Raw genomic sequence first — 18,463 nt, forward strand, 5'->3', positions numbered from 1 at the left:
ATTGTTGTCACCACTTCTCACTAGTGGGTGACCTTTTCACTCCTAACTATGAAACAAATTATGTTTCATCCTAACTATTATCAAATGGCAGTACATATTATTAAGAGTCGTATGACTATGCTAACTAGATAGAAGTCCATCATCTTTGTCTTCCCCTTCCTCTTCTTCTGTTGCTGCTAGTTCTTCCTCTTTCCTCTTCTGTTGTTGCTGCTGCTTCTTCCTCTTCTTCTGCTGTTGCTCTTGCTCTTCAGATATTTGTTCTTCCAGGCTTCGTTGTTAAATGCCTCCACCCATGGCTGGAGTTGATAACATCGTCAGGCGTCACATCTTCCTCATCCACCAGTTCATCACACCCTCATTACAGGATCCAGTTATGCAGAATGCAACAAGTAAGAACAAGCTCAACTTGAGTGTGGAAAGTGTGAAATGGCTTCTGATCTAGAATCTTAAACCCATTCTTCAGAACTCCAAAGGCCCTCTTAATAGTAATTCTAAGGTTGGAGTGTCTGAGACTGAAGAGCTCCTGTAGAGTCATAGGATAGTTCCTACCAACAAACTCATTCAAATGGCACCAGGTTTTCCTAGAGGGCGAAAGAAGACCTAGGCGACATGCATAGCCAGCATCTCCTAGGTAGATCTTAACACCGGGAATGTTGATGCCATCAGGACGACTCATGCTGTCATTGAGAATGTTAGCATTATGTGCTGACCCTTCCCAGCCAGCGAGCACATATGTGAACTTCAGATTGAAGTAAGCAACAACAAGCACATTCTAGCTTGTGTAGTGCTTTCTCCCCCTGTATGCTGCAACATGTGACCTTGGCACTCTAGCAGTGACATGAGTACCACATTACGACATGAATACCTAGCAGTGGCGGGCGCAAAAATGCCAGCAGTGACGGGCCAAACTCACATGCTTGCCCGCCACCAACCTCTCGCCACTGCTATAACCGCATCAATGGTGGGCGCCCGTTCGCCATTGGTAGAGCCTCTGTTGTGGCGGGCGCACAGTCATGCTCGCCGGTGCTTAAAGATAAAACAATGGTGGCGGGCTTGCCATGCAAATTAAAAATATGTGCATCCATGGCTGCGTTTTGCAAGAAACCAAGATCATAAATTGCAGGATAAGTTAACCACAAGCTAATTGTTATCAAGCAATAATATTAGTAAAACATAAATCAGTAAACATATATATGTTCAACAACTCTGTAATGTCTAGTAATTACACGGTACAATAAAATAAGTATATAAAAACATATATGTCAATAAAGTGGCCCAGAAACCAATACATATATGCATGACATCCTGGTCATCACCGAAAGTATGTACTACGGTGATTGTTGGACATCTTACCACAGATATATTCTGTTGTCGCCCGGATGACCCTCCTCAAATTCGTCAAGAAAAGGTAAGAACGAATTCCCAACTTGCATCCTGAATTCTGTGGCAATTCAATCCAATTTCGACCATCGAATTATGTTCTCCCTCTCTCCTTTGGTGTGAGTGAGGGTCAAGTAAATACCATTTTTTAACTGCATCATGTCGAACTGAATTGTCCACTCCTCATCGATGGCCAGGTTGGTCACACTGCATGAACTCCTCCCTTCCCCAACAAGGGATACCCTGAGCATGATAAAAAGAAAACAAAAATTAGATAATTGTGTGTGCAACATTATCAAACCACAAACTATAACACTAATTAAATGGAACATACCGCCCACTCCATAAAGTCGTCATGAAGATCGACACAGATCTCACTACAAGTTAGGTAAACTTTGTAACATGCACCTAGCCTCCTGCCGCCACATAAGTGGCATCTTTTGTAGGCATTGGATCACCTAAGTTAGGTGAACTTTGTTAATTCAACCACACCTGTAAGGATATCTTTTTGCAGCAATTTTTTTTGTAGAACATTAATTTGATAGTTTTAATATTAGCGAAGTGTATCCATTGGATCATCGATGAATAATTGTGTGGATGTCATTCACCATGTAACAGTCACAACCTAGAGTGACACAGAACTAGCTCCAACTCATCAAATTCAATGTAGGCCTGTATACCGTATATAGCTATACGTGCTTATAATAAAAACTTGCATAACATCTTTTGTCCAACCCTCCTGTGGCAACGGGGTCCTAATGAAAATCTTAGAGTAATTAAGGTCTCCTTTGAATAGAGAACCAGAACAAAGCATTAACACATAATAAATACATGAACTCCTCATACTACGGTCATCACCGGAGGAGGTCCCAATTGCTATCACTTTGGAGTCTATGGATCATAACACATAATAGGTGCATACAACTTGCAAGATATGATCCAAAACACTCTTATATTCATGGAAACATAATAGTTTAAGATCTGAAATCATGGTACTCGGGCGCTAGTGACAAGTATTAAGCATAGCAAAGTCATAGCAATACCAATCTCAGAACATAGTGGATACTGGGGACCAAACCCTAATTATAAATTGACTTGATTACATGACAAATATTATCCATCTCCATCACCGTCCAGCAAGTTTACGAAGGAATTACCCACTCTCGGTGGTGAGCATCATGGGCTTGTTGAGGGAGAAGGGTTGTTTGATGACAATGGCGACGAATCCTCCTCTCCGGAGCCCTGAACGGACTCCAGATCAGCCCTCCAGATAAAGAATATGAGGTGGTGGCGCCTCTGTATCGTAAAACGCGATGAAACTTTCTCCTCTATTTTTCTCTCCGCGAGACATAACTTATATGGCCAGAGGTAGGGCAAACGGAGGTTCTAGGGGCCCAAAAGCTTAGGTGGCGCACCCTAGGGCTCCGTGGTGGACCCCTCTAGCAGATCTTTTCGCTGATATTATTTATATATTCCAGAAAAATTCTCTGTAAAGTTTCGTCCAATTCTGAGAAGTTTTATTTTTGCACAAAGACAACACCAAGGTAGTTTCGCTAAAAGCAAAGTTAGCCGAGTTAGTTTCATTCAGATCATGCAAATTAGAGTCTAAAACAAAGAGAAAAAAATGTTTGGAAAAGAAGATACGTTTATAACGTATCACAAACTTTGACGGGCCACATGCTATAACGTCTAACTATGTCAATGCCCACTCCCATAAGGCAATCGGTAAAATAGGAGGATGGACCAGGCCCCCTTTGGACTTTGTTAAACTGGATGTTGCTGCTTCTTTTGATCATGATCTGCTTAGGGACACGGCGGGGGCTATTCTTAGAGATGAAAAAGGATGATATCTACCCGAGCGGATGATGACCGTCCGAGTGAATGAACTTTATCGGAGTGATCGAACGTAAACCCTGTTGTCATTCGGATAGATTGGGGACCTTGGGCCCTTTAATGCATGGTATTGTGGGTCCTTTGCATGGCCTAGAATGGGCTCATCATGGCAGGGCACGGTTATGAGCGTTTTAACGGCGGATGGCGCAGTCGCATGGATGGTATGACAAGTTGTCGCCCACGATGGTCGATCTGTCGTGCTCCCTTGCGCGCCTCTTTGGAGGAACTCGACACTCCTCCGCGAGCTGGCATGAAACGGTGACTTGCTCCTTCGGGCTAGACGACGGAGGTGGAGTAGCGGTCTCCCTCGCTCGTATCCAACGGACTCTTCCTGCTCGTGGGATGCCATCGAAAAGATGAAGACAATGATGAAAGAAGGAGACAGAGTGGATGCCATCAATTCTTTGTTCGACGCTTGCCATCTCAGCGGCATGAAGTAAGGGGATCCGGTGCCTCAACTTGGATGCGTAGACAGGTGTTTTCAAGGGCATCCAAATAATATGCCCTTCCTCATCGGTGTGTGGCGTGACAAAGAACTCTACAAATACTCCTAACCTTTCGTTCCGGCGATGGACGGGCAGGATTCGTTCCAGCCACGGCCGTGCTCTACCTCTCCTCCATCGGACAAGAAGAGAACCCTCTCCTCGCTTCTCCTTTCTTCTAACTCCCGCCGACCGCCCCCAAACCCCATCCAGCAAAAAGCCATGGCGGCCAAGCACCTGCTCTCCCGCGCCCGCCTCCTCCTCACCCGCCACCGCAGCCGCCCCACCATCCTCCCGCCCGCGCTCACCCGCCTCCTCTTCGGCGGGACAACCACCCCAGCCGAGCCGGAGGACGACGACAAGGCCAGGGCCCGGGCGGCGGCGGCGGCGGCCGTTGCCCTGGACGCCAAGAGGGCCAAGCGGGAGGGCTCCGACGACGACGACGAGGGCGCCGGGCTGCCCTGGACGTCCTGGCGGCCCGACGTGGCCTGGCTGACCAAGGCCCTGGAGCCGGCGCTGCAGCTCTACAAGCACTACAACTGGAAGCCATTCGCCTGTGAGTAAAAGCAACCCTCTTTTCTTTTCTCCTCCATTGCTGCCTCTAACTGTTCGTGTGCTGCTCTAGTACGTAGTAGAATACATTTCGATAATCAAGCTCCCGGACAGATCGAGACACATGGATTAGGATTTTATTTAGGAAATCTCTACTAGGAATAATCCAGATCTTGCATTGCTGTTGCTAAAATGTCCCTTTTTTACAACAAGCCTGAATCTTTTATGGATAAATTTGATCAACCTGCCCCCAAAATCACTACTCCTATCCTATGTATGTATGCATGTATGTATGTATGTATGTATGCCACACTGAAATCAGTCAGGTACTACTAGGTACTCCCTCCGTCTCAAAATAAGTGTTGCAGACTAGTACTAAATCAGCGTCACATTTCTTTGGGGCGGAGGGAGTAACTACACTACCACATTTGGGGGTCATCACGTTCTAACTTCGCAATGTTAGGGCAAACGAACAATTTCGCTGATCGCTGCGGTTGCAGACATGACTATTTCGATTGTTAGTCATAACTGGCTAACTAGGTTGTTTTTCTGCAATAGAACTTGCTCCAATCAGATCTCTTTAATTACAAAGCTAAAGAGAAGCTAACATCATGCAATCTGGATGCATGCAGCTGACAACATCCCCGCAAGCACCCGCACTTTTAGCGAGATCATAAGTGACCTCCAGCACAGCAAGGTGAGCATACAGGACTGGAGCCTCAGTGATCTTACCGTCGGTCTCTACCTCATTTACCTTACCCAAGCTTCTGCAAAGAATGCTCAAGCTTTCAAGGGCGTCCAGATATCCTCCAATAAGAAGGTATGTCCTGCATATTGTTGTACTCTTCGAAATGTTAGATTTAGACTCTATATTGACTGTTTATGCTTCTGACAGACCATCCATAAATGCACTAGCTTGCGCGTCTGATGGGTTTCACCTCTTTCCCATTTTTCTAGGTCCAAGAATTAATTTATCACCTTGAGCTCGCAAAGGGTTGCTATAAGGGCAGTGCCACTGGGCTTGCAAAGCATAGCATGCTCCGGCCGAGGAATGTTTTGAAGTTTGTCAAGGATTCTAGTATTTTCAGACCTGGATATTACATCGGCATCGATCCACGTGCTAAACTGGTCATCCTTGGGATTCGTGGAACCCATACGGTTTATGACCTTGTCACCGATTTGGTTGCATTGAGCGATAAGAAGGTGTCACCTAAAGGTTTCTCAACACACTTTGGAACATACGAGGCCGCTCGATGGTACCTACGCCATGAGTTGAGCATCATCAGAAAATGTTTGGAAAAACACAAGGTGGGAAATAGCTAGTATTTTAGGCATAATATCTGCCTCTTCCTTTAATTTCCTCTGCTTATTTCCTTCTGTAATTTTCTTCAAAGCAAGCAGGACTACAAGTTGCGGTTGGTGGGCCACTCCCTTGGAGGAGCTTCAGCTGCCTTGCTTGCCATAATGCTAAGGAAGAAGTCGAAGGAGGAGCTTGGATTTAGTCCAGACATAGTTTCAGCTGTTGGATTTGGAGTCCCACCCTGTGTATCGAGAGAGATAGCTGAGAGTTGCGCAAGCTATGTCACCACTGTTGTACTGCAGGTTCGTTTCGGGTTTCCGTTGGTATATAAATCTTGTTTTGGCTGCTTCCCCTGTCTGAACTTTGTAGTTGACATGTCTTCTGTCTTGCAGGATGACATAGTTCCTAGGTTAAGTGCAGCTTCGCTGGCAAGATTGCGAAATGAAATAATTGAAACAGATTGGTAAGCACTGAAACTGAAGTGCAGCAAATGACAAAACATTTGTAGATTACATGTCAGGAAATTTTCTTCAGGTTGCTTGGGCAAAGAGAACCTGCTGAGTGATTATCCTTCTTGCTGTGGTGATTGAACTTTCTTTGAATAGCCCCTTTTCCCCGGTAGCATGTTGTTATGATTAGCAGTTTAGCACTCCAAGTTCTGAAGTTTAAGACAGACTTTTGGATGTATCTGCATACATGTTTCTGAATCAGGCTGTTTTGTAGGGCCAAAGTCTTGGAGAAGGAAGACTGGAAGCATATAGTGGATATTGTGACTAATGCTAAGCTTGTCGTTTCCTCCATCCAAGATGTGGCCAACAAACTTGCCGATTACGCCAAAGTTGTAACATCAGCTAGCTCCGGTGGTAAGTCCAATATGATAGGAATGTGGGTCTTGGATCATCCATTAGGGTGTTTATTAGGCTTTTTATCATACTGAATCTGGCGTGACTCTTGCTCCTGTCAGATTCTGTGAAAGACCCGCCCCGTCTTCAGGGCCCGACGAAAGTTTTGAAGCCTGACGGTGAAGAAGACGTGTATGTGCCTGAGGATCTCTTCCTCCCAGGGACGCTGTATTACCTCCAGCGGGACGTCGAGAATATAAACGGTGTCGAGGACGAGTCGTACACGCTCTGGAGAGGTGATGCCGGGGAGAATTTCCAGCGGATACTGTTGTCTGGCAACTTGATGTCTGATCACAAATGTGATAGCATACAGTACGCCCTCAGAGATGTGCTCAAGACTCTACCTCTCCCTTTGCCTCTGCAGGAGGATTAAGTTCCAAAGCTTATGTAGGAAGGCGGGTTTTGCAAAATCGAGTGTTTTGTTGTACAGTTTTAGGTTATGTAAGGGATTTCCAAGAATAACAAAGTGCTAGCAAACTCTCAAGTTGCAGTCCAGAGTTTCTGGTGCTGATCTAGGTGTAGTATACCTCTTCTTTTTTACAGGAGGTATAGTGTAACTCTTGTTTGAAGCTTGAGATAAAAGGGTGATGAGACAGAGTAAGAGTTCGATGGATCGATATCTGTTTCCCCTCTTTAGAACAAAGGTTTTATCTTGAACCAGTATCCTAGGACCATATAGTCATGGTATCACAACTCGGTGAAAAATCATATCTGCAAGTTCAAAAACTAGATTTTTCTCTAACCGGATGAAGCTTACAACTCTGTCTCCAGCAACCATTGGCAGAGCCAGGTTTTACTGGAATGGGTGTTCAGAGTTCATGGTTTTACAAATTTCATAGCTATTTTCCAATGTATACGTTTTTTTATCTGCCTACCTATGTTTTCTTGCCAGAATTAATGGGTGTACATATGTACACCAATGTTCCCTTGTAGCTCCGCCCATGCAACCAACATCCGCCTCGCCCATTACAACAACAAAGATGATGATGATGATGATGGCCCACATTTTCGTAAGCTATATATACTCGGTCTGACTCAATTCATCGTGAAAAGTCCTTGGGAGTGAAAATAAACACCTAATGACCCTACAACAGTTAGTTCAATATTTTGAGTTCAAAAATTAGTGGAATTATTCTGAGTTAAACTCCGAGAAATGGTGAGTACAGAATGCACTCATCATGGCTTACAATGTAATTATTTCACCTAAACCTATCTTACAATATAGTTCTTTCACCAATATTATACAACAAAAGATAAGGTTATGTAGTAAAGAAAACAAACAAAAGAAAATAAACACATATGCACCAGAAGTTGTGCCGTCAAGTGTTTTTCTTCTAACTACACCTTCCCTTGTCTCTAACTTTACAAATATTTAATCCACTCTCCCCCACTAACAAGGCGATAATGGCGACAATAGTTTGCTCCTCCCTTCCCTGTTTGCCACTCTGGGGAAATGAGGGGGAGGTAGCCCTAGTTCCTCAACTCTGATGTGTTTATAGGGCTGTCATAGGTGTTTTAAGGACACTTTTTTTGTAGTTGCAAGGACACCGTTTTGATGTTGGGGATGGTGTCGCGCCAAAATAATATGCCTCTCCTTTCCTCCTATCTCGCCAGTGTCAGTGTCGTGGTCGGCGCCGATGAGCAGGTGGCTCGATCAACTCCCAGAGCTCCGTAACAGGGGAGTCTTGTGGCTGATGGTCGATGCATGACACTCGCATGAGTGATGCTGACGTTATACTTTGGCGTCTTGCGGTGGAGTGCATGGTAGGGGGCAGCGTTCTCTCTTCTCCGACCATGTTGAAGGACGTTGATGATGATGAGTTCTAGCAGAGGAAGATCGTCGGCCGACATGCCACAAAGCTGTTATCCAACTCACACGTATGCCTACTGACAAAGAACTCTATAAATATTTTCAACCTTTCGTTTCGGCGATGGACGGCCAGGATTCGTTCCAGCCACGAGAAAGTCCGACGATGGCGAGCCGCAGGTGCCGCGTCAACTGGGAGCAACGCATTTGGGGAAGATGAGGAGGTGGGGGGGGACGCAGAACCAGTGCACCAATGGTCCACGACATGGATGGGGTGCTGCAACCATGAGCAAGTCCGGCGACAGCGAGCCTCCGGTGCTGCGTCAACGGGGGGGAGAGGGAGGGAGCAGTGCGTTAGGAAAAGATGAGGCGGGAGGAGGGGGCGCGCCCGCCACTGCGCTACACAGATCACATGGCTTTGGGCCGGCGGGCCTCATTGAGAGCGAAGCTTTTTCTTTCCCCTCTAGCAAAGGCGACTAGGGAAAGCATTTTTCCCTTTGATCTTCGCTGGTTAGACCGTGGTTTCGCCTTCCCTCCGCCTGCCGCTCCAGCGGGCGGTGGTGAGGAGGGTATTCCTGGTGCCTCGGCTTAGATAAGTAGGGTTTGGTTCTCGCAATGGCGACCCTCGAACGGATGGCGGCACTTCTTCTGCGAAGGGCCTATCTATTTACTTTTACTTTTACTGCTGAGTCATCATCCTCTTATAAAAAGCACCGGTTAGAGAGCACCACTGTCATTTGTATGCTTTGCTATTAATTGATATTGAGTACGACTGTGACTGGATCTCTTTTACCATGAATTACAATGTTTAGTCAGTCCTTGATCTTCAGGGGTGCTCTGCATTTATGTTTTGCGGTCCCAGAAAGGGCTAGCGAGATACCATCTTGTTATATCATATCATGATTGTTTTGAAAAAGTGTTGTCATCCGAGATTTATTATTATTGCTCGCTTGTTGATTATGCCATTGATATGAGTAAATGTGAGACCTAAATGTTATTGTGAATATGGTTAGTTCATAATCTTTGCTGAAAACCTAAATGCTGGCTATACATATTTGCAACAACAAGATCAAACAGAGTTTGTAAAAGTTTTTCTTTATCACTTTCAGTTTGTCAACTGAATTGCTTGAGAACAAGCAATGGGTTAAGTTTGGGGGAGTTGATACGTCTCCATCGTATCTACTTTTCCAAACTCTTTTGCCCTTGTTTTGGACTCTAATTTGCATGATTTGAATGGAACTAACCTGGACTCACGCTATTTTCAGCAGAATTGCCTTGGTGTTATTTTTGTGCAGAAATAAAAGTTCTCAGAATGACCTAAAAATTTACGGAGAATATTTTTGGAATAAATAAAAAATATTGGCAAAAGAATCAACCAGAGGGGACCCCCTGCTGTCCACAAGCGTGGAGGGAGCGCCCCCTACCTTGTGGGTCCCCTGGACCTCCTCTGACCCTAACTCCAACTCTATATATTCACGTTCGGGGAGAAAAAAATCAAAGAGAAGGATTCATCGTGTTTTATGATACAGAGCCACCGCCGCCTCCCATTCTTCATCGGGAGGGCTGATCTGGAGTCTGTTCGAGGCTCCGGAGAGGGGGATTCATCACCATCATCATCACCAACCTTCCTCCATCACCAATTTCATGATGCTCACCGTCGTGCGTGAGTAATTCCATCGTAGGCTTGCTGGACGGTGATGGGTTGGATGAGATTTATCATGTAATCGAGTTAGTTTTGTTAGGGTTTGATCCCTAGTATCCACTATGTTCCGAGATTGGTATTGCAACGACTTTGCTATGCTTAATGCTTGTCACTAGGGCCCGAGTGCCGTGATTTCAGATCTGAACCTATTATGTTTTCATGAATATATTTGTGTTCTTGATCCTATCTTGCAAGTTGTAGACACCTATTACGAGTTATGATCCGCATACCCAAGGTGACAATAATTGGGATTCTTTCCGGTGATTACCGTAGTTCGAGGAGTTCATGTATTCACTAAGTGCTAATGCTTTGGTCCGGTTCTCTATTAAAAGGAGGCCTTAATATCCCTTAGTTTCCATTAGGACCCCGCTGCCACGGGAGGGTAGGACAAAAGATGTCATGCAAGTTCTTTTCCATAAGCACGTATGACTATATTCGGAATACATGCCTACAATATTGATGAATTGGAGCTAGTTCTGTGTCACCCTAGGTTATAACTGTTGCATGATGAATGCCATCCGACATAATTATCCATCATTGATCCATTGCCTACGAGCTCTTCACATATTGATCTTTGCTACGTTACTTTGTCGTTGCCACTGTTCCAATTGCTACAAAACTGCTACCGTTACTTTTGCCACCGTTACCATTACTTCCATACTACTTTGCTACTAAATACTTTGCTGCAGATATTAAGTCTTTCAGGTGTGGTTGAATTGACAACTCAGCTGCTAATACTTGAGAATATTCTTTGGCTCCCCTTGTGTCCAATCAATAAATTTGGGTTGAATACTCTACCCTCGAAAACTGTTGCGATCCCCTATACTTGTGGGTTATCAAGAGGCATCCCCATGATTAGGGTCTTGCCACTCTTCATTCTTCCCATATCGATATCTCACCCAAAACTTGAAATTTTCAATCACACAAAACTTAACAAAACTTTGTGAGATGGGTTAGTATGATGAAGAGCAAACCATTCACTTGGGTACTATCAAGACAAGGTTCATAATTGTTTCCACATAATTCCTACTGTACTCTATAATTTCCACAATTTATATTATGCAATGCCCAAGAAGAAAAGGGTGCAACACAAATTGATGAGATGACATTGCAAGATTCTCGGGAAATGAACTATGGAAACAAGTTCCGAAACATGAGCTAGATTGCAAGACATACATGAGCACACTGCCCAAGACAATCATGACCACATGGAAGTCTTACAGTGAAAAGCAACCGAGTTCTAGTTAGGAACCATCATCAAGGATATCAAAGTCCAAGTGTAAGTCCATATTAGCTCTTACGAATGAACTCCTTTTCCTCAAACAAATCAATCAGTGGCTTCGTGTGTTAGGAAATACATATGGAGTGAAGGTAGCAAATCTATCAAACCATAGAATACTTTGCAGATGCATGAATGAATTAGAACAATTCCAGAGGAAGCGAAACAACTTTTCTCATATTCAAGACAGTAACTTGCATCCAATGCATGTGAACTTAGAGAAGATACTTCTTGCATCAAACATATAGTTCATGAGCTAGGCTCAATGACAATGCTTTTAGAAGTTTCCAATATTAGCTTACATGCTCATCATGAACCACAGAGAAGATGAGTATGTGGCTGATAGGCTCAGCAACAATTCATCAAGATTTCCTTAAAGATGGATTTCCACAGTTATGTGAACAAGGTGATAGCAATGATCGGACCAAATGATATAATGCATATGCTCGAGGAAAACATCCACAATTAAACACTGGTCAAAAAGTGCACCCGGGAAATGTGGATTGAGAAGCACGTTCAATGTTAGGATGGTGATTCAACAACCAACACATTAAGAATGGAATTGTTGTTCATTAACTTCAAGGCAATAGGGTTGATAGAAGTTTTGAATTAACACATCACGGTCCATTTGTCGGTATTCAGGTTAGAAACAACATGGGGACCAAGAAAAGAATGGTGATGGCGATAAGTATCACTTGTATCAAGAATTTTTAAGAGGTGGTGAAATTCTCACGACATTCTTGCCATACAAGATGGTAATACTCCAAGGTAGAACATCACATAAGCTGGGTAGCAAGGAACTAAAGGTACAACACAAAACATGAACAAGTTTGTGTTGGAGGGAAGGCAAGAATGTTATCGATGATAACACAAATCATCGAGGGTCAAGGATGGTATTTCTCATCATGAATTCAATTGACCTATTGGAAGAAGTCAAAATGGTGACGATGATCAAGACACATTTTGTCGAAGGTTTCATGAAGATGCAATCGATCAGTAAGATGATCAAAGTAGATGGAATGGTCAAGCTAAAGGTCAAGGGAACCACGGATATGATGCGAGCTTGGATTCTGTCATGTTGTGTAAGCAGAACAATATGATGACGAAAGTTTGACAAGGCTTAGCTCATTGTCAGAAATGTGCACCAGGAAGAAGGACCGGGTAGTACAGTTTAAATTAGCACGATAATGATATAGCCGATCAGGCTAGGAATGACATGATGGGGTATTAAACTTCCCAGGAACAAAGTAGGAGTACTGAATCACAATGTGGATTCAAGTCAATTGTTAGAGTCCTCGAGTGACGGACAATTCAAAACTATGGAGTGACTAAATCGGTGAGAAGTATTATTCCAAGAAGAATTCCTAAGAGGTAGTGCAATGGCACGATATCCTTGAGATAACAGAGGGCAATACTCGAAGGTAGATCGGGATAGAGGTTGGACTGGTGAATTGATCTCCGGAAGGCAAGTGCTTTAACTTGTCTGAGAAAGGGGATCAAAGGAGAACAATCATGGTTGGAATCATGGTTGCAAAGGACCAAACATAGAAACAAGATGAACTTATAGCAAGGGGGTACTTATTATTACAAGAAGCTTCCATGATAAGATCTACATCATGTCCATGGGCATGAACGCAAAGGCTCAAGGTCGACTCCCACTTCTTCAAGGCGTAAACTTTCATTCACTTCTCATTTGCACCAAATCAAGCCAAGTGAATCTAGATGAGCATGTCAGATAATCAAAGCTTGTGCAAAAGTACAATCAACATGTTTGGTTCTTCGATGATTCTATTACTGAACCCAACCTGTAAGTCACATTTGCTATACTCTAAAAGTTTCTATCAATATGGTTGCCTAACATATACTAGAAACCACTATTAAAATATTTGTTCGTGTGTATAATTTAGAAATATCTACCATGTTATTCAATAATATTAAAAGATATATGGACAAACACACACACACACACACACACACACACACACACATATATATATATATATATGTATACACTATATAGTTTATGCAATATTAGAAAATTAATTTGAAGGATTTTTTTAACAAGAAAGAGATTTGGTAAATCATACAATTTAAATTATGTAGAACCAAAACTTTCATTGATATACATTACAATTGTATAATAATGAAGAATATATTATTTAAAAACATTCTTATGTGACTGAGTAATAAAAATTGTATTAATTGAAATTATAATATGATCACTTAATTTAAAATATATATATATATAAAAGTTCAGTACAAAAATAGTTATTTTACATCGCCCCGAGCCAAAAAAGTTCAGTACAAAAGTATAGTTTATTACAAATATTGATTTGAGATATGTTTTTCTTTTGATATTGAGAATGTAGGAGACAGTACTCAGCTTTAGTGAAAGTTCAATGGTATTTTCTTGTCAACATTGAATATATCTATATGTTTTAGTCACATCTTTGTTGTAGGACCAGGTGTCTATGTATATTTCAACTTGGCCGAAAGCATCAAGTGATTCGAAGACTGTATTTAAGGTGGCGTCTTAACTATTTAAGCAAGTTAAGCTAATTCTGAAATTTATGTGTCTCTATTTTGTCGTGAGCTTGTGGTTGGAGCCTAACTTCTATTTTCTAGTTATTGATACTAATGTTGATTATGGCGTGAGACTATCATGATATAGAGTTAAGGAAATATGAAAGATAAAAAGAATGTGAGCTTTTGGGTTGCGCATAAAGCCGGGGTTTTTTTTCCGGGATATTCATTTCTGAGCCCATGCTCATATGCACCCTATATCACCGCCGTCCAAACACATTGGGATCAGCATCATCTTGTGTATTTCCAGATGTATCTGCACCGTATGTTGGTTGCAGGGAACATTCGATCAAAGTCATTATGACAGGTAGTTAGCGTTCCTGTTTAGCCGGCCCAGTAGTTTGTCCCACCGACCGGCCACTTTCCTGAGCCGTCTCAGTGAGTTGAAAACTAGTGCCCAAATCAGGCTTAATTCGTTTTTGGTTGCCTCCGCAGTAAATTTTCTGATATATTTCTACAGAGAGCTCATGCACAAAGCGCAAAGAGTTCTGTCAGTTGGTGTGCTGCCCAGACGCAACCTGAAAATGAAATTGGACAATTTTTAAAACCAAATTTCAAGATGTAGACGTTCTTTCTACATTTACCGCCACAATTACAGGCACATCGTTATGGTGATGGAGGCCTTCACCATTAAAGGTGGCGAAGATTAAGATGATGGGTGAAGGGAGACCTCGATGGACCTGTCTTCTCTCATTTCGTGTCCGCATACAGCCGTGCACTATATGGGGTATCTGGTCTACTCCATCGACAAGATCAACAACTAACGATGCTCCTTGCGGGCGCCGGCCCATTTCAACCTTCAAGAGGAGACATTTGATGTCACTCCCTTGCTCAACATGTACAACCCTCAAGCCCAAGATGAAGATGTCAATGTGTACTCCCTCCCATTTTGATGATCCATTTAGGCATATTTCTTAATACTCCTATTTGTGTAAACTCTCTAGTGAATGTATCAAACACCAATTGAGAGAGCCAGATAAGATCAGTGGCCAAGAGAGGCCATGTGAAGTCCACAAACCAAAGCAGTAGCAGACCACCCGATCACATACAGTAGATAATCACTAATGCCCGAGATTCGGTCCTAGCTCCAAGAAGACCTTGCGGTCTTTCTCCATGATAGAAGTGAATTTCTGGTGGCCCCAGCATATGACTTCATAATCATACACACAATGTCATATGCCGGTAACAAGGCACAACAAGCACAACTAAACAAGATCGAAGAGTTTAGTATGAGATAACATTATGGAAAACATGTCGATACATAAATATCACCAAGCAGAGGTCAACATTGAATCTGTGATTTATTAAAAAACAATTTGGGCATGTGATCCTATGTAGCTTGTATGTCACACTTGATTTTCTCTTTTGTTCCTCATTTGAGTAACACAATATAATTCTTCTTCGAAACTCAGGACAAAACAGAAATAATATGGAATTTGATGAATCCATCTCTAATTTTGTTCTTTAGAAAATTGTATGGTATAGCTTCAATGACACACCAACCCTTCTTTCCCAACCGTCGGGTCGACCTGAGTTTGCGCAACCATGGAGGTCGTCTATGGACTTGAAGAAGAAGAAGACGTGTCTGAGAAGGAAATGTCCCAGAGGTAGACAACTAGTAAAAAATATAATTTGAGGAGGGAGTGATGCCATTTTCAATTGTTCCACAAATCATAGACCCCTTTATATAAGTCAACACATCTGCATATCACACTAGAAGTCATGATAAGTCCATGGGGTCGTGCATGGACTTGAAGAAGAAGATGCCAGTTAATGATGGGGGCAGAAAAGAAAGACAATGCTACTGTGGCACCATATAATACGAGGAGGCGACAATAATGAAGGAGAATTGAGCCGCCGTTGTTGTCGTTGTTATCGGAGGAGGTTCGACAACCCACCCATTTTCTAGCTGGCCTTAACCCTTATCCTTGCACCAACATATACAGATTGCAGGTTCTTTCTACATTTACCGCGACGATTACAGGCACGTCGCTATAGGGATGGAGGCCCTCACCATTAAAGGTGACGAAGATCAAGATGATGGGTGAAGGGAGACCTCGATGGATATGTTTTCCCTCATCTCGTGTCCGCATACCGCCGTGCACTATATGGGGTATCTGGTCTACTTCGTCGACAAGATCAACAACTAACGATGCTCCTTGGGGGCGCCGCTCCATCTCAGCCTTCAAGAGGAGACATTTGGTTTCGCTCCCTCGCTCAACAACATGTACTGCCCTCTAGCCCAAGATGGAGATGTTGGTGTGTACTCCCTCCCATTTTGATGATCCATTGCTTGCTATTTGTGTAAACTCTCTAGTGAATGTATCATCAAACACCAAATGAGAGAGCCAGATAAGATGAGTGGCCATGTGAAGTCCACAAACCAAACAGTAGCAGAGCACTCGCATACAGATCAGATCTGCCTAACAACTTCTCTTCTTCTTCTTAAGAAAGTCAACAACTTTGGTTGGGACGTGCCATGCCAGCGACCGACGGCAACAACCTCCATTGATCCATTCACTATACTCCTACTACAACGTGCTTCGCTAGCCAGAGCTGCAAACCAACCAACTGGGGAAGATCTACCTACCCAATCACTCCCTCCACCATGGCCGCGCCCGCGCCCACCGTCGCCAAGTCGCCGCCGGCGCTCGTGCCCCCGGCGGGGCCGACCCCGGGAGGCACGCTCCCGCTCTCCTCCATCGACAAGACCGCCGCCGTCCGCGTCATGGTTGACTTCATCCAGGTCTTCCAGTCCGCACCCTCCTCCGCCGACGACCAGGTGGCCGCCATGCGCCAGGGCTTCGCCAGGGCGCTCGTCCCCTACTACCCGGTGGCCGGCCGCATCGCCGAGCCGTCCCCGGGCGAGCCCCTCGTCGACTGCACCGGCGAGGGCGTCTGGTTCGTGGAGGCCGCCGCCAGCTGCTCGCTCGCCGACGTCAACGGCCTCGAGGACCGCCCGCTCGCCATCCCCAAGGCCGACCTCATCCCCCGCCCTCCCGCCGACCACAAGCTCGAGGACCAGATCCTCCTCGCGCAGGTCAATTGCATTTACACCTTACTTGCGCTCATCTCGTCCCGCAGATCCCGATCCCGATTCAGCAAGAACTCAAAATTCACATCTTTCTCCGTGCGCTGCAGATCACCAAGTTCAGCTGCGGCGGGTACGCCGTCGGCATTTGCTTCAGCCACCTGGTGTTCGACGGGCAGGGCGCGGCGCAGTTCCTCACGGCCGTCGGCGAGATGGCGCGGGGGCTCCCGGAGCCGTCGGTCAAGCCGATCTGGTCCCGCGACGCCATCCCCAACCCGCCCAAGCCGCCGCTCGGCCCGCCGCCGTCCTTCACGGCCTTCAACTTCGTCAAGTCCACCGTCGAGATCTCGCTGGACAGCATCAAGCGCGTCAAGGACCAGGTCGCCGCCGAGACGGCCCAGCGATGCTCCACCTTCGACGTGGTGACCGCCATCATCTTCAAGTGCCGGGCCGCGGCCATCGGGTCCGCGCCCGACGCCGAGGTGCGCCTGGGCTTCGCCGCCGGCACGCGCCACCTGCTCGGCGGCTCCCTGCCGTCGCCGGACGGCTACTACGGCAACTGCGTGTACCCCGGCGGCCTCGCCAGGGCCAGCAAGGAGGTGACCGAGGCGTCGCTGGTGGAGATCGTGACGGCGATCCGGGAGGCCAAGGACGCGCTGTCGGCGCGGTTCCTGGACTGGCTGGGCGGCGGCGCCAAGGACAGCCACTACAACGTGTCGCTGGACTACGGCACGCTGGTGGTGACCGACTGGAGCCACGTCGGGTTCAACGACGTCGACTACGGCTTCGGCGAGCCCACCTACGTCTTCACATTGAACGACGACGTCAACATTGTGCCGTCGGTGGTGTACCTCAAGCCGCCCAAGCCGAAGCAGGGCATCCGGCTCGTGCTCCAGTGCGTCGAGGAGCCGCACGCCGCCGTCTTCACCCAGGAGCTGGAGAAGCTCGCCTAAGAGGGCTTGCGTTCGTCATGGTTACCTCCATACTTTACAGAATTATTACAGGTGGGATTTGGAGTTGCTGTTGTTGTTGTATTCTTCATCTTGTTGTGTGTTGTAGTTGTTGTATTCCACACCAGGTTTTGCTTCCAACAAACAAATAAATCACTGAGGGGTTCTTCTTTCTTTGTGTCTGTATACTTACATTGTACATGTATTTGACATTGTGAATCAGCAGAATAATGTCATGTGTTCCAAGTGAATCATTCATTGTAGACAGTCAACCAGAAGCTTGTTGGGTGTTATGCAATTGCATTCTTGGTTCAAATGCTTTGTTGGGTGTTATATGCAAGTCAGTAGTTGTGTAGGAGCTCTGTTTTTTCTTTTCTTTTTGGATTGATGATTGAGAACCGTGCCATATATATGTTGACGATTCGTTCATCGCATCGCGAGAAGAAGACGGCCACAACTGTCAATGGCGAGGGCAGAAAGAGAAACAAGGCTATTATCTTTCCCCCGGAATTGTTGCTGGAGGAGATGGTGTAGGAGATCTTGATCCGTCTGCCGGTGAAATCCAACGTTTACAATTTTGCTTAGAATATTCATTGTAGTCT

At 45.0% G+C, this 18,463-nt stretch overlaps 2 protein-coding genes across 2 annotated transcripts; both read left to right on the top strand.

The window, feature by feature from the left end:
* The first annotated feature begins 3,745 nt into the window (after positions 1-3,745).
* On the top strand, positions 3,746-7,126 carry LOC109767720 (uncharacterized). Its single transcript, XM_020326437.4, has 7 exons — positions 3,746-4,311; positions 4,940-5,127; positions 5,265-5,615; positions 5,709-5,909; positions 6,000-6,070; positions 6,331-6,470; positions 6,572-7,126. The coding sequence occupies exons 1-7, from the start codon at positions 3,843-3,845 to the stop codon at positions 6,880-6,882; spliced, it is 1,731 nt and encodes a 576-aa protein (XP_020182026.2). The 5' UTR covers positions 3,746-3,842; the 3' UTR covers positions 6,883-7,126.
* Positions 7,127-16,308: 9,182 nt separating this feature from the next.
* Positions 16,309-18,112, top strand: LOC109767721 (acyl transferase 4). Its single transcript, XM_020326438.4, has 2 exons — positions 16,309-16,920; positions 17,022-18,112. The coding sequence occupies exons 1-2, from the start codon at positions 16,489-16,491 to the stop codon at positions 17,862-17,864; spliced, it is 1,275 nt and encodes a 424-aa protein (XP_020182027.1). The 5' UTR covers positions 16,309-16,488; the 3' UTR covers positions 17,865-18,112.
* The last annotated feature ends 351 nt before the right edge of the window (positions 18,113-18,463 follow it).

This window comes from Aegilops tauschii, chromosome 4 (genome assembly GCF_002575655.3).
Source record: "Aegilops tauschii subsp. strangulata cultivar AL8/78 chromosome 4, Aet v6.0, whole genome shotgun sequence".
Classification (NCBI taxonomy): domain Eukaryota; kingdom Viridiplantae; phylum Streptophyta; class Magnoliopsida; order Poales; family Poaceae; genus Aegilops; species Aegilops tauschii.